This window comes from Gopherus flavomarginatus, chromosome 1 (assembly GCF_025201925.1).
Source record: "Gopherus flavomarginatus isolate rGopFla2 chromosome 1, rGopFla2.mat.asm, whole genome shotgun sequence".
NCBI classification, from domain to species: Eukaryota; Metazoa; Chordata; order Testudines; family Testudinidae; genus Gopherus; species Gopherus flavomarginatus.
The window spans coordinates 31,417,914-31,433,915 of record NC_066617.1 but is presented as its reverse complement, the minus strand read 5'-3'; the positions used below and the strand labels follow the sequence as shown (position 1 = coordinate 31,433,915).

At 43.1% G+C, this 16,002-nt stretch overlaps 1 protein-coding gene across 3 annotated transcripts in view; it reads left to right on the top strand.

The window, feature by feature from the left end:
• The first annotated feature begins 8,605 nt into the window (after positions 1–8,605).
• LRRK2 (leucine rich repeat kinase 2) overlaps positions 8,606–16,002 on the top strand; it is a 119,140-nt gene continuing 111,743 nt past the window's right edge. For 2 of the 3 annotated variants that reach the window (XM_050935997.1, XM_050935996.1), the window contains exons 1-2: positions 8,606–9,020; positions 9,125–9,210. In XM_050935997.1, coding sequence (XP_050791954.1) covers positions 8,858–9,020; positions 9,125–9,210 — 249 coding nt within the window. In that variant the 5' untranslated portion in view covers positions 8,606–8,857. Of the gene's footprint in view, positions 9,021–9,124; positions 9,211–14,334; positions 14,409–16,002 lie in introns of those variants that run through there. The other variant, XM_050935995.1, reaches the window with a different exon arrangement.

The following is a 16,002-nucleotide window of genomic DNA, read 5'->3' as shown; positions in this document are numbered from 1 at the left end:
TATATAGCCCACTGTCTCGATTGTGGTTTTCCTTAGTTCTCTAGGTAACTTACCTCTAAATGGGCTATTGCCTTGATTGTGGATAAGATTATCTTGATGACTTATATCTAAAGGCCTAGCTCATCAAACCCACATAGGAATCTGTTTTTTCTCTTAACCACAAGTTCCAAAGGTGGTTTCAATAAGTCATACCTGGGGGCATGACCTATACCATATAGGAGTCAAACATAAAATGGTGTCTGGTTGTAGGCGTCTTTGGACCACAAGTTGCAGCTTAATTTTGCAAAGCTTGTGTTTGTTTTTTTTTAAAGACTATTTTGCAAAGCTTACTCTATAAAGCTTCTGGAAGTTTTAAGCCTAACACTGACAATTCTGGTGTTCATTTTAGACTTGACAACACTTCTTGCTCAAATTAATCAAATTAAGGTGCCGCAGCAGAGCATTTAAGACGATATTTAAGACTATATTGCAACCCTTTTGGGTGGAATCAAAGACCAATTGTTGTATAGACATTCATTTTCATCTGAGATGCATTACTAATATTTTATACTAAATGTAATGCTTAATGGCCAAAATAAATGCTTACAATCTTCCATGAAAAGGTGTATTGCTCTCCCTTGCTGAACACTTTGTTTCACCAAAGGCGTCAGTAACGTAATTTTAACCAGCTTTTTAGAGTTATTTTTTTTGTGATAACTGTTTAGAAGCACAAACTTTAACAACCATTGCTTTTTATTAACATAACATAACCCTGTTGAAATTATTTGGTTAGCTTTATGCATAAATTGTTATTTTTAAATTCTTCTTGCTCAAATTAATCGCACGGGGATTGCCTTTCTTTGGTTCCAGTCAATGTATTGGTGATCGTGCAAATGGAAACTTTCTAGGCATAGTTGAGCTCCTCAGCAAATATAACCTATTTTTATCAGAGCATGTTAAACATGTTTGAGAAACGCAAGAGAGTCAAAAGTGCATGCAAGTCCATTATCTCTTCACATGCATACAAAACGAGTTTATTGAGCGATGTGGGTCATTTGTGCAAACAACACTTCTTGATGAGATTCGAAATGCCAAGTATTTTTCAATCATTGTTGATGCCACTCCAGATCGTTCTCCCAAGGAACAGACTACCATGGTTATTCGATAAGTTAAGATTGTAGACAACTCAAAATTTTCAATTGAAGAAAGGTTTATTTTGTTTGATAATTTTACAAGAAAAACTGGAAAAGAAATTGCTGCTTGAGTACTAGCAATTCTAGAAGGTTTTAAGTCAGATTTTCAAGTCTGCACTGGTCAAGCCTATGATAATGGATCTAATATGGCTGGGAAGTACAAAGGTGTACAAGCAGTTCTGCTTGAGCATAATTCAAACTGTATTTCCTCCAGCTGTGGAAACACTAAACCTTGTAGGTGTTGACTATGCTAAATCATGCAAGGAGGCAATTACTTACTTTGGAACTGTTCGGCAAATGTACAATCTCTTCAGCAGCCATCCACAAAGATGGGAAATTCTGAAGCAATATCTTCGTTTCATTGCATGGGATTTCCAAAACTAGATGGGTGGCACAGATTGATGGTGTTCAACCAGTTGCGCAGCATTTGAATTCAGTGAGAAAGGCTTTAAATAAGCTTGAATCTCTCAATCTCACTGCACAGGCACGAACTGAACTTCAGTCTACTCAGAAGCACATGTCCAAATTTGAATGCATTCTGATGTAATCTTTGTGGATGAAGCTACTTACAATGATCCACCAAACTAATCTGGTAATTGAAGCATGCAATGTTACACTTGATGTTGAGAGGGATAACATTGAAAGTCTTATCAATGACATTCAACAGATTTGTGAACAATGGGATGTGATCCTGACTGAGTCCAAATTAGTAGCACAGAATACTGGCATTTCATTTGTGTTCTCCACCAATTGCAACTTATCTACTGAATCTGATGCCAAGCAGCATTATAGAGTCATCATTGACTCTATTCAATAAGGTCTTACACGTTGATTTGAGTCACTGCAACTAATTTGTACCCTTTTTGGATTTTTTTTGGCAGTTCAACAGATTGAGTAATGAAGATCTACTTTCTGCAGCTGAACAATTTCAGCAACAGTACAACAAAGAAATCTCAAAAGATCTCAGTGACGAGACCATCTTCCTCAAATAAATATATTCAATGAACTTTAAATTGGATTGCAAGCCAAAGTAATTGCTTCAAGAACTACTCAATCTTGGACTCTTTGGGGTGTTTCCTAATATCACAATTGCATTGCATATTTTTGTCCATTTGCCTGCATCAGTGGATTCAGGTGAACGCACCTTCAACGTGTTGAAGCAGGTAAAGAATTATCACCATTCAACAATGGGACAAGAGTGTTTGAATGGGCTCGTCAGGCTTAATATCAACTGTGACATTGCACAAAAGCTAATTTTTTCCTCAATAATTAGTGCATTTGCACAAAAAAAGGCTAGAAAAGCGTTTGTTTAATGTGCCTTGTGTGGTCGCAGCGCAGCACTGGGAGAGCTCTAAAAATACCACCTCAATGAGGGGCGTAGCTCCCAGCACTGGGAGCATGGCTTGTAGCGCTGGGGCACTGTTTATACTGGTGCTTTACAGCGCTGCAACTTGCTGCGCTCAGGGGGGTGTTTTTTCACCTCCCTGAGCGAGAAAGTTGCAGCGCTGTTAATTGCCAGCGTAGACAAGCTAGCTCAAGTGGAATAGCTCAAGTGTACTAACTCGAGCTAACTGTCGCAGTAAGGATAAACTCTGTGTTCCTCTGCAAAACACTAAAATAATTTAGGTGCAGTATTCTTGTTTCAGGAATTAAAAACAAAACAAAAACCATCAAATAGTTTACAATTTTGTACTGCCTAAATCGTAAATACAACTTTCAGAGGATTTGGGTATTGAACAGATAGCATAGATGATTTTCCTTATATTCTTCTTATTTCTATCTTCTGAAATTTCAGATATCTTCAAGTCTTTTTTTTTTCCTTAATTAGGTACATCACTCATAATCCTTGCAACTTGTTCAACAGAATATTGAACGATGAGCAAATGCCTGTGGGGGAAAATGTCAAAAGCTACTGGAATAAGAGTGACAAGTTTCATTGTGCTCAGTATTTTCTGAAGTTAAAAATACAAGTTTTCAGGTAAGTAAAATAGATAATCTATAGCTAGACTGAAATACTGTGACTTTAATATCTCCGAAGAGACTAAACTGTACACACACAAATATATACTTTTGTTTGTATATATAGTATTTCTTTTTATATGAAATTTCAGGGTTTTTTATTATTACAATTGCCTTGCTACATCATTTTCCATTTTTGAAAACCTTTTCTTGTATCTGCACTTGCTTGCTGAAATGAGAATTTTGAAAATTGCACTGATGTTCAAAACAAAAAAAAACCACTAACATTTTAAAATGCAGAAAAAATACAATTTGATCTGACCAGAAATTTTTGAAAATTAGTTTAATATATTTTAAAAAAGATTTTAACATAGTACTAATGAAAAGTTATTTAATAAAAGTTGTCTATACTTTTGAGGCCTGATCCTGCAGTCCTAAGGCAGGCAAAGATCACTGACATCAATAGTCCTATTGTTGCCTGGCTGTGTGAATGAGCTCAGTCAAAAGATTGTTTGCATAAAATCCTATGTAACTATTGCAAGATCAGACACTTAACTAATGATTTTTATTTTTTCTCTTTGTTCAGTTGTAATAATTTGTTATACGTGTTATTTATAAATACTGAATTGCTTCGTTACCAGAGAGAAATACTTTCTTACTCAAACTTTAATCATTAGTTTACATGTTTACTCTTATATGCTGCTTGCCAGTTTCAGTAAATTTGATTTACACGCTATATCCACGAAGGAATTTTCCCTTGCCAGGAATAACACAAAATCGGAGGAAAAGATGAGGAATATTTGCTCCTGTAGGAGAAAAACAGAGTTCTCACTCTCTGATTGGGTGCAGCAAGTCAGATACTTTATTATCTCTAGCAATTGCATGGAGGAAGAGAGATTAAACAGGTCTCTCTCCAGGTAAACAATTACAGCAAGCATTGATACCTTTTGTTACATACAATAATGAGCAACAGCTGCATTTTGTTTATACCTAGGTCATCTTGATATCTTATTTTTCTCACTTATTTTCTCACTTCTATAGTCTACATTCCATACTTTATCTAACACAAGGTCGCAACAACTTTTCACACAGTTCTTTCCCACTCACCTCACACAATCCTCGCTTCTACAAGTCTCGTGATATTAGGGTTACAACTAGCCTGACTCTTGCTCACAGAGGGGACTGTTTGCATTTAAATCCCCTTCAAATCCCTGTCAGTGCTTGCTCTACTTCCACATTCCTAAATTTCCTATTGCAGAATTATATACAGAAGCTTCTGAGGACAAAGCCCATGGAGCCAGGATGTATAGTACACATTCTATTCAAGTAAGTCATTTCATGCTAAATATGATAGCATCTCCCGCTTATAAACAGCATTTACAAATTAAAATGTATGCTGCAAACAAGGTTTAACAGTGTATCTCTTTAAAGACAGCTTAGTAGGACAACACTTTAAGAATATATTTTAAGAACATATGCTTTTAATATACATCTCTATAACGCTGTCCTCAGGAACCAAAATATCTTACCGCGTTATAGCTGAAACAGCGTTATATCGAACTTGCTTTGATCTGCCAGAGCGCTCAGCCCCGCCCCCCTGGAGCGCTGCTTTACCGTGTTATAGCTGAGTTCGTGTTATATCGGGTCGCATTATATTGGGGTAGAAGTGTATCTGCACAATGTGCAAGCTATTTCCCTGTCACATAATTTTTTAAGTTCTTAAAGTATTTTGCCTTTTGTCCACGTAGCATCGTCAAATGTAGTAAAATATTTGCACTAATGAAAGAGGTCTTATGGGAAAATCTTAAGACTACAGATAATCAGAATGTAAATAATGTACATTTTCAAAGAAATTACAGGGACTTGCTTTACCTAGAAGTCTCATGACTGCTACCTTCTATACTTGTAAACCTCCTTCTCTAGGTGATCTGTGTTGGATTTGTCACTGCATTTTGCAGAATTCTTAATTGCTGCTACCAAGTACAGTTCTATGAGGCCATTAGACAAGTGCAAGTAAAATGTTTTGGTGCACTATGGCTGTTGCGTATCAAAACTTGGAATGTTTGTGATCTCCCCTTAAGTACCAAATTTATAATGTCATCCCAGTTATACTCACTGACATTCCAATTTTATCTCCACTGCACTTGTGTGTTTCTACACTGGCAATAGAGCAAGGAACTGTGGCACAGCAAGGTGCGGCTAGAAGCAAACTCTGAGTGTACTGCACAGAGCTGAAAGGACCAAATGCTGAACAATGCTCAGAACTTCATTACTTCTCCACACAGAGGAGATTGCATAGGATGATAAAGTACAAAGAGCAGATTTAATAAAAAGGTGTCATCTTGTGCTTTTTTAACATAGCAACCTATGCCACAATTTCTTATCAGCCTCACACAGGTTAAACAGTAGGATTGACAAGGCTTAAATCTAACAAACCCTGTGTTTTAGTCCTAAAAAAAGAATAAATTCCCTCATCAGCATCCCCTAGAATCTTTGAGTAAGCATCAGAACCCGCTAAGAACCACTCCATCCATCCTAGCAAGGCACTATAAAAAAAAAAGTCTCTACAAGACCGTTAGTCTTTTGTACCTCATAAAAAGAAAGCAGGCCAATTTTACCAAAATTCAACCAGTTTGAAATAGAAGTAAATGCTGATTCTGCCCAGAGAAGAGCTACAAAGTATGAAGATATTCAGATAGTCATATGTTTCCAAATGACTACTTATAATGAATCATTAATTTTTAACTCTAAAAAGAAAGAGAATGTCTTCAATAATTACAGGAGAACCATCTAGTATTTTTTCAATAATTTGTTCAAAATTCAGTACGCAATGTAATTCAGTAATGATCTCATTGATTAGCTAGATGACAAGCTTTTCCCATAAAAAAGTTAAAATTAGTTTATGGCAGCTACACACATGAACACTAAAATCACATTACAATGCCCTTACAATCAGCCTTCAAAAAGGAAAGAGTACCATCCACAGCAGATTCAATTTAGGGTTAGATAGTTACGTGAATAGGTTAAGTAAAGATGTGCAATTTATACTAGTTAGGATAAGCATTTGAGGAGATATAAAACCTCATGCTTGATATTAGTCTTCCCAAAGGTGCAATTACCAACATTACAATTTATGGCATATTTTAAATTTTCCTCTGAAGTCTCTGATGCTAGCTGCTGTCAAACAGTCAGGAATTCAAGAATCCAGCACCATTTCTTAAAATATAGTGTTTGAACTATTAATTCTGAAGAAAGAAAACTGTATTAGATGTGCTGATTGATATGTATCTACTTATATTCAATCTACTTTGTTATTATGAGAGTTAGCATTAGTTCAAATGAGAAAGCATTCAACTAGTTTCTAATGAATCAGTGTTTCATCAAACTGACACAGATTCATATAATCTTTATAGTGCTTGAAGTTTTAGCTTGTTTCCCTTCATGTCACAAATGCAGTTATGGTTTTGTGGTCTATAATTAAGAAACCAAGACAAAAGTTTCTTTGTATTCAAACACTTAAAAATATGGCTGGATTCAGACAGCACTGCCCTACATTTTTAGGATCAAGTTGATACTAATAGTCGAAAGATAGTTTAGTCAACAAGCATTTGCAGTAACCAGTGATTTGTAGGTGTTTCAGAATGCTTGTGTCTTAAAAATAAAACATTTTTAAAAGAGGAGTTAAGCTGGTTTTCTTCATGTGTTTTCACATTAAGCATTGTGCATGTTTATCAGTAACAGGGCATTAGGATACAGTAAGCATGAAAGCTTCCAAGAACCCCACACTCCTAGTTATTCCTTCAAAAAGGATAAGACATTCATCTTAACAGAGATAAACTTAAACGGTCTTAAAGTATTCACCTTCTCTTCCTTTAGTCGGCACAGTTTTGTATTGATCACATGTATTGGTCGCAATTTACTTGCTAAAAATGTGATCTGTAGTAACAGATCATAAATGGCTAGAAGCGATTAAAAATGGTGAAAAACAGAACTGGTGACAGTACAAGGTTTCTTCTTGCAAAAGAGAAAGTGTGAAAGACGTGAGGCAAGAGAATACTTCCAAAATGAGGCAATAGAGGTTGGGGAAAACGCAGAAAGCATACATCATGGTGTTCATGTTCAATAAGTGATCTGTTTTTATCTCCTATTTGCTTCACTTTCTCAAAACAGTTCATTTGTTAATTTTTAGTAAAATGTTAAGTTGGTGAAAGTATTCCTATTTTTTATTCTTACTGTTGCAAACCCCATTTTTAGAGGATTTTTTTAGTGATTATTGGCACCCGTTACAAGCATTCTGGAGAAGTGACAGACACATTAATGAATTTAAAGACAGATACACTAACAAGTTGGTTAATACATTGAAACTTTTACATTTTCTAGTTGTGTATATATGTCATAAGAACACATCACCACAGAGCTACATCAAGTTTAAGATCACATTTCAGTTGGTTTACAAACTCCTTACTGAATTCATTATCACTCCTTACTGAATTCAGCAATTGTTTGGCTAAATTGACTTCTGATAATTGTATATAATCAAGTGAAGCATGTGTGGTGGGAAGATGAAAAGTCATTCAGAAAAATCATTTGACACATGAGATTTGATTCTAAATCTTAATTTAATACTTAAGATATTTGCAGTATGTTTTGATGCTTCTGAAACCTCTGTCACATCATTAATTGCTGGATGATGGCTACGGAGTTTGTTCACAGAGTTGCCAGCCCTCAGCTAAAGGGAGGTGCATTTTTATTCGAAGGCCCCCTCGTTCTGGAGATGGATTTGGGTAATTGTTCAATTATTTAAAATCTCGCTTTTCAAAGGCCCGCCTTTCAACGTATCAGAGATGACTGCAGAGGACAGCTTGATACTTGGATCAGAGGACTAGCCACACATGGTGTATGTTCTAACTTCAGCAGCCGCTGGTTGGGCATCATGTGCCAGCACCAGTCACTCTCTGAGAAGTAATCAGAGCCAAGGGCCCCTGCCCGTGGGATCGGCATAACTTGCCCGGGGCCCTCCCCCCACATCCGGAAAAAAACAGTTCAGTTGTAGCCCCTTATGAGGCACGTGGGGCCCTTCGTGCTCAGCCTGACCCCTCAGGGGCAGCCCCCCCAGCTGTGTCCGGGTGACGCCTAGCTCGCTGCACCCCCCCCCCCCCCATGGTCCGTGCTGCGTCTGCGAGACTCATTCGCCCCGCCCCCCAACGATCCCAGAAGGAGACGCCACAGCTGCAGCCCTCGCCTGCTTCCCGCCCAAAAACCCGAGACCCCGACCCCAACCACAGCAAAGCAACGATACGCGACATTACCACCATAGGGCGGCTCCCGCTTTGACGCCGAGAGGCACGAAGGGGCGGTCCTCCCAGAGCTCCCATTCGATTGGACGGCAGAGCGGTCAGCGGCTGAAAACTGATTGGCTGATTCTTCCTCTGGAATCCCCCTGACGAGAAAGTGTGTCGCGTCAGCGCCCCCTAAGGGTAGCTGGGCAGCGCTGCACCCCCCTTCACCTCAAGCCGGGGCAGGGCCTGTGGGGTCTCGCCGCAGATTATGTCAGTGCTGAGACGAAGGGGGCGGGGGGACGGAGAAGAGGCTCGAAAATAGCCCCATGCCCACAGCGGCGGGGCTGAGCCGTGGGACAGACGCGGCAGCAGTTACTACAGGCACCGCCTCAGCAGCCCGAGGAGCTCCCAGGCGCTCTGCATGGGAGGAGGAGGAGGGGGCCAGCCATGGCCAGTCGCGGCAGCTGCCCCGAGGAGGAGGAAGAGAAGCGGGAGGAAGCCGTCCTGAGGAAGCTGATCGTTCGCCTCACGAACGTGCAGGAGGGGAAGCAGCTGGCGAGCTTGCTGCAGACGCTGGAGGACCTGCTGGCCTTGGCCCACCGGCCCCGCGGTGAGTTCCTGTCCGGGCGGGCCGGGCACCCACTAGGGCTCCCCCGCTCTGCCCCGGCGAGTAACGGGCTCTTTCTCGCTCTGTTTCCTCTCTTCTCCCCGCAGCGCCCAGGCTGTTCGGCGGCCGCAACGTCCACGTGCCCTTGTTGCTGGTGTTGGACTCCTACCTGCGAGTGGCCGCGGTGCAGCAGGTAAACGCCTTGGCTGCCTCCCCCCGTCCCCAGGTGGCCGCTGTCAAACCCACGGAGCAGAGCCTAACACAGCCCCTTGGGGAGCGATGGGGCCAAGCCCCAGCCCCGGGCTCCCCGCAGCTGCGCGGGAAGTTTGGATTCAGAACCAAACTTTGCGGCGGGTCCTGATGCTCTAATGAGCCACATCAAACCCCCCTCAACGTTTGGGAAAGTCCAGCTGTGCAGTCGCCGTGCCAGACATAACAATCGGGGTGAAAGTGTAATTGAGCTCTTACCTGTACAGGGCTGGCTCTGGCAGCGCTTTAACGTCGCTGCCCTTTTTGTGCCCACCCCCCATCCGCGACACCGCTTTAAGCAGGGTCCTTAAAGCGCGGCCCCAGCAATGCTTTAAAGTCAGCGGCACAGGCCGGTACCAGCGGCCCCTTTTTAACTGTATGCAATACCGGACCAGACCGCCTTACTTTCACTGGTGGTAACCATACACAGCCTTTCCTACCGCAGGGGTGTGAGAACAGCCATACAGCATTGTACAGCAATAGTCTCCTTGCAAATGCTTCTGCTAACAATATTGTCACTAGTAGGCAGGGCCGGCTTTAGGAAGCGAGGGACCCAATTCGAACATTTTCGGCGGGGCCCCGGCAGGGATGACTTAAAAAAAAAAAAGTCAAAAAAAGCCTTTCATTTCTTAGCAACCGGTTCCCTATAAAAAGTTCTGATTTAAGGGATGTGCCACTGTATGTATTTTTTGTACCAATAGGGTTACCATACATCCGTATTTTCCTCCCGGATGGTGATTTAAGAACCAAAAAACCTGACGTGTCTGGGAAAATACAGATGTATGTTAACCCTACCTGAAGTTCTTTTTTAAAAAGATGGGCCTGAACTAGAAATGAGCTCCGTTTCACATGTGTAGGTCCCCCCCACTCCCTGGGGGTGTGCTAGGGTGACCAGATGTCTCGATTTTATAGGGACAGTCCTGATTTTTGGGTCATCTTCTTATATAGGATTTCCCGACCCCCCTGTCCCGATTTTTCACACTTGCTGTCTGGTCACCCTAGTGGTGTGCACATGTGTGGGTCCCAGCTGCTCCCTGTTCCCCTCCTTGAAGCAGGTGTGCAGGGTTACTGCCCTGGGAACTGCAGGGCACCAGTAGACTTGGGGTGGCTGGAGGCAGGGCAGGGGCTGATTGGAGGTAGGATCTGGCTACAGGGCCGCCTAGGGAGGGGGCAAGTGGGGCAATTTGCCCCGGGCTCCATCAGGGCCCCCACGAGAATGGCTGAGGTTCGCTCCCCGGCCCCAGCCCGACCCTGCCTCCGCCCCTCTCCCGGAGCCTCAGCGCATCCAGCAGCGTCCCTGAACAGGGGCGCAGCGTGGCTCTGGCGGGGCCCCTGAGCTCTGCCCCACTCAGAACCACGTGGTAAGGGGGCGGGGCTGCGAGCTCCACTGGGGCCTGAGCTCCCTCCACTCGGCTTGGAGCTCGCAGCCCTGCCCCCTGGCCACGTGGCTCTGAGCAGGATGGAGCTCAGGGGCCCCGCCGGAGCTACGGTGCCACTGTCGAGGGACGCTGCTGGATGCGCTGAGGCTCCGGGAGAGGGGGGGAGCTGGGAGTAAGGGGCTGGGGGGGGCGGAGTTGGCTGAGGGGCAGGAAGTCCCAGGGGGCAGGGAGGGGGCAGAGGTTGGGAGGTGGTCAGGGGACAGGGAACGGGGCGGGGTTGGATCGTGGGCATTATGGGGGTCTGTCATGACTCGGGGGGTGGATAGGGGTCAGGGCAATCAGGGAACGGGGTGGGGTTCCTGAGTGGTGGTGGTGGTGCGGGGTCTCTGGGGGACAGTGAGGGGACAAGGAGCAGGATAGGTTGGGGATTCTGAGGGGGGGGTGGGCAGTCGGGGGGCAGGAAGTGGGTGGGGGTCGGATAGGGGGCAGGGCCAGCCTGTTCGGGAGGTACAGCCTTCCCTAACATAAAGCTCATTCAGCAATTTGAGGCTTGTAGAAGAGCCAAGCTGTTAGTTTTTCCATTAGGGCTACCATCCCTTCCACTTCTCAAATGCCAAATTATAGTCTATACTTAATTTCAGTGCCATAGGGAGATTCATGTCAGGGGAGGGTAGCTTCATTTAAAATTAGCTATTGGGGGAGGGATCACGAGAAGAGCAATATCCTTCCCAACCCTACCAAGGGAAACACCCGCCTCCTCTGCATTCCGTGAGGCTCCAGAGGGGTTAATTCAGTGTTTCCCAAACTTTTATACTGGTGACCCCTTTCACATAGCAAACCTCTGCGACACCCCCCTCCCAAATTAAAAACGCTTCTTTATATATTTAACACTATTATGAATGCTGGAGGCAAAGCGGGGTTTGAGGTGGAGGCTCACAGCTCGTGATCCCCACTAATAAACTTGTGACCCCCTGAGGGGTCCAGACCCCTCAGTTTGAGAACCCCTGGGTTAATTTAATTTTAGCACCCTGTGTCCATTCACATGCATGTGCTATTTTGAGCATTTCAGTTTTCACAACATAGGCTCATCCCAGATTCTGGAACAATCTCAAATACTCAGCTCATGGAGTATGTACATAAGCTATACTAAAGACAAACCCACAGGAACCATCTCCAGTTTGAGAGGGACCCCATGGAGCCACTCTGTAGGTAACAGATATATTCATGGAGGTTAAGTCCATTAATGGCTATTAGCCAGGATGGGTAAGGAATGGTGTCCCTCGCCTCTGTTTGTCAGAGGGTAGAGATGGATGGCAGGAGAGAGATCACTTGATAATTACCTGTTAGGTTCAATCTCTCTGGGGCAGTTGGCATTGGCCATTGTCAGTAGACCGGATACTGGGCTGGATGGACCTTTGGTTTGACCCAGTATGGCTGTTCTTATGTTCTAAGCTAAATGAACCCAAAGTTATGGAGACAAATATAAGTCAAGGAAGCCAGCAGAGTAGCAGAAACCTGGAAAAATCTCTGAGTGGATGGGCTCAGGCGTTTGGTCACAAGCTGAGGTGGTTCAAAAATTTTGTAATGTTTTTAAGCAGAATTTTTTGTTGTTTCTTTAAACAATCAAACACAACAAGCAGCAAATATTTGAACACACACTTCTGAAACCCCAAACCATGTTCAGGTTTTGGCAGACTAATTTCAGCTTTTCAATTAAAAAAAAAACAACACACAACAAATTTTGAAGGAAAGCAGACATTGTCTGTGATTTTTTTTCTGCTTTTTAAAACCCTCTAGTTTTCAATCCAGAAAAAGTTTTGACGGAAAATATTTGTCCAATCCTTTTACTGAGCTTTAGTGCCTTTTAGCACTAGCTGATACTGAGAACCAGTGATACCTTGTAAAGAAGTTTTCTCAAAACTGGGTTTGTGCCGTGATGCACAAGGTTTATTTTTCCCAGGTCCGCCTGTGGTGGGGAAGCAAGTGGGGCAATTTGCACCAGGCCCCACAGGGGCCCCCACGAGAATATAGTATTGTATTGCAATTTTTTTTATGGAAGGGGCCCCCAAAATTGCTTTGCCCCAGGCCCCCTGAATCCTCTGGGCAGCCCTGTCTGGCTGCAGGCAGGGCAAAGGGTGAGGGCCTGGTTGGAGACAGGGGTGTGTGAGGTGGGCTGGCTGGCTTTAGGCAGGGCTGCAGGGGGCTGCCGCAGGGTTTGGCAGGGCTGTAGGCAGAAGAGTGCGGGACTGGCTGGCTTCAGGCATTGGGGTGTGGCAGGGGCTGGCTGGGGATGGGCTGGCTGCGGGCAGGGGCTGGTGCAGGCAGGGCAGGGGGTGCAGTAGGGGCTGGCTGCAGGCAGGGGGTGTGGGTACAGGGGGTACAGCCCACCCTGTGTGATGAGTGCCCCCTCCTCCATGGGGTAGCAGCAGCAGCCTGGGGCTCCCCTGCTTCCTCTGCCCCGGCCCTGTAAATAGACATGGGAGCCCTGGGGAAGCAGAGAGGCTCCAGCGGCTATTTAAAGGACCGAGGTGGCAGAGGCAGCTGGAGACCCAACCCTTTAAATAGCTATTTAAAGGGCCCTGGGCTCCCCTGCTTCTACCACTGTGGTTCTTTAAATAGCTGTGGGAGCCCTGGGGAAGCGGTGCAACTCCTGTGGCTATTTAAAGGACCGGGGCAGCAGAGGCAGCTGGAGCCCCCCCCCCCCCCCCCCCCCCCCCCGCTTCCCCAGGGCTCCTGGAGCTATTTAAAGGGCCCAGGGCGGTAGAAGCAATGGGAGCCCCAGACTTTTTAAATAGCCCCCAGAGCCCCACAGCCCTATCCCAGGGCTCCAGCAGTGGGGCTCTGGTGGCAATTTAAAGGGCCTGGGGCTCCAACCCCTGCTCTTGCTGGTACGCCGTACTGGGGCTTGGGCACGGGGCCCTCTTGGGGCAGGGCCCGATTCAGGGGAATTTGTTGAACTGGCCTAAAGCCGGCCCTGCTAGTAGGTTACATAAGATGAGACAATATTACAGTAAGCAGATAAATACAACAAAAGTATAGCTCCAGGGCCCCAAATGTTAGCAGTTCTGTACAGTCACCCCCAGATGTTCTAGTAAAGAAACACATTAAAGAGAGACAAACAGAAGTGGATTTAAAAATAAATAAGAATATACCATATACCATTTTAATCTGTGGAATTCAGTTATCCATGTTGCTATATTTCTTCTATGTCAAATTACTTGTTGGAAAATTTTAAGAAACAGATTATAATAGGTACCACTATTTTGTACTAATAATATTACCAATATATTATACTATTATCACGGACCACTGCTCTGGAATACTAATGATTTTTAATGGCTAAAGTTTGTTGTCACCTGTTGTTTGTGTATGTGAATTATTTTCTTTTTCTAAATATTAAACCAAAATAAAGCAAACAAGTATATTTATAAATAATGTAAGTACTATAGCGTGCAAATTTCTAAATCTCATGTGGTGTCATGGTACAAATGTGATATAATGTTGGCTATATTCCAGTATTGTTCTTAAACATAGCAGGGTGTGTTAAGGAAGTGACATCTTACTTAAATAGCCACAGTCACGCACATGACCACCTTAGAAACAAAGCTGGGGGAAATTCTGCAGTTTAAGATTCTGCTTGGTTATCTCTGTAATATAAGACTGACTTATTTTCATATTAACTATTGCAGGTGCTTTCCATGTCATTGCCAGAAAAAGCACATGAAACAGATCCTTCCTGGCAGTCAGTCACATAAAATAAAATGTATGTTATCCCCAAAGGATATTTACAGACAATATGATCTCTATAGGGCTGGCTTGCATTTTTTTTAAAATAAATGTGTATGATTTTTAAAAGGTGAAAAAAAATTGCAATTTGAGTTTGTTAGGAGCAAAATATAAAAATCCCCCACAAATATGTATTTTAAATACTGGGAAAGGTCTATGTTAAAACACACACAATTAAAAAAATTCAGAGTAAGCAATACAATGTATTCTTGACTCTCCCAGTGATGTATAGTTGTTTATAATAATAATGAAATAGTAATTTTTTGCACTATTATACCTTTCATTTGAGGATATCAGAGCAGTGTGGGGAATCTGAAACTTTAATTTCATGGCTCACTATTCAGTTATCCCATAGGTAAGGGATTTATAGAGCCAATACTTTTAGGATTGAACGCAGCAGTTTAGCAATAGCAAAATGACAGAAGTTTAGAATAGGAAGTAAAAAATACCTCAAACTGAAACTGCAGGGGAAATTTTGAAAGCTGCATAAGGAAGAAAGTAATTACTGTACCTGAACTGCAATTTGGCCAGGACACTGGGATAATATCTTTAACTCACCTTTTAATAGTTGGTTTTAAAATGAAGTTTCAACCTTCTGTCTGAATTTCTTAGCCTGTATGACTTGACTTTAAAGGGCAACAAAAAGTCTAATATTGTTTTAAGCAAACCCATAGGTAGTATGAAGCACAAACCTTCAAGTCACAAAATGCTGCAGCCACCCTTTCCTCTGCTCCCTAATGCTATAACAATTTTAAAAATATTGTAAACTAATTACTCAGCCTTCCCTGCTTCATCCATTGTGATTCAGTCACAATAACTGTGGGACTCTTGAGTCTGAGTTTATGCTGAGGACAGTGCTGTACAGTAACTCCTCACTTAACATTGTCCTGGTTAATATCGTTTCGTTGTTATGTTGCTGATCAGTTAGAGACCAGACTCATTTAAAGTTGCGCAATGCTCCCTTCTAATGTTGTTTGGTAGCCGCCTGCTTTGTCCACTGCTTGCAGAAAGAGCAGCCCGTTGGAGATAGCTGGTGGGGGCTTGGAAGCAGGGTGGACTGGCAGCCCCCCCTCATCTCCCCCAGGTTCCATGTGTGGCAGACACCCAGCAGGCTGTCAGTTGCTGGGCAGTTCACAGTCATCTTTTCAAAAAGAAAATGAAGGGGAAAATAAAAAAATAAAAGAACATCAATCTTTTCTCAAATTGACTGGGCCTGACTCTAAAAAGCACAGAGCACCAACAGTCTCAGCTTAAGCCAGTGAGAGTAGTGTGCGCTCAGCACGTCTGAAAAATCAGGGCCCCAACATATATATTATTGGCAGTTTAAAAAACCCTCTATAATTCAGAAGTATCTTTTAATAGCATAATAGACAAATCAAATAGAAAAAAACCTCAGTAAAATGTTTTCAGTATGTTTTATAATTTAGCCCAATAGCTTAATTTACATAAATGTTTCATTTTTAATATCCTTGCCACATATTAGGTATATAGAGGAGACTAAAAATTAATATTCACCCAACAGGAGCCTGGTCAAATTCCAATTCATCATTGTTCAACATGATATTTCTAGG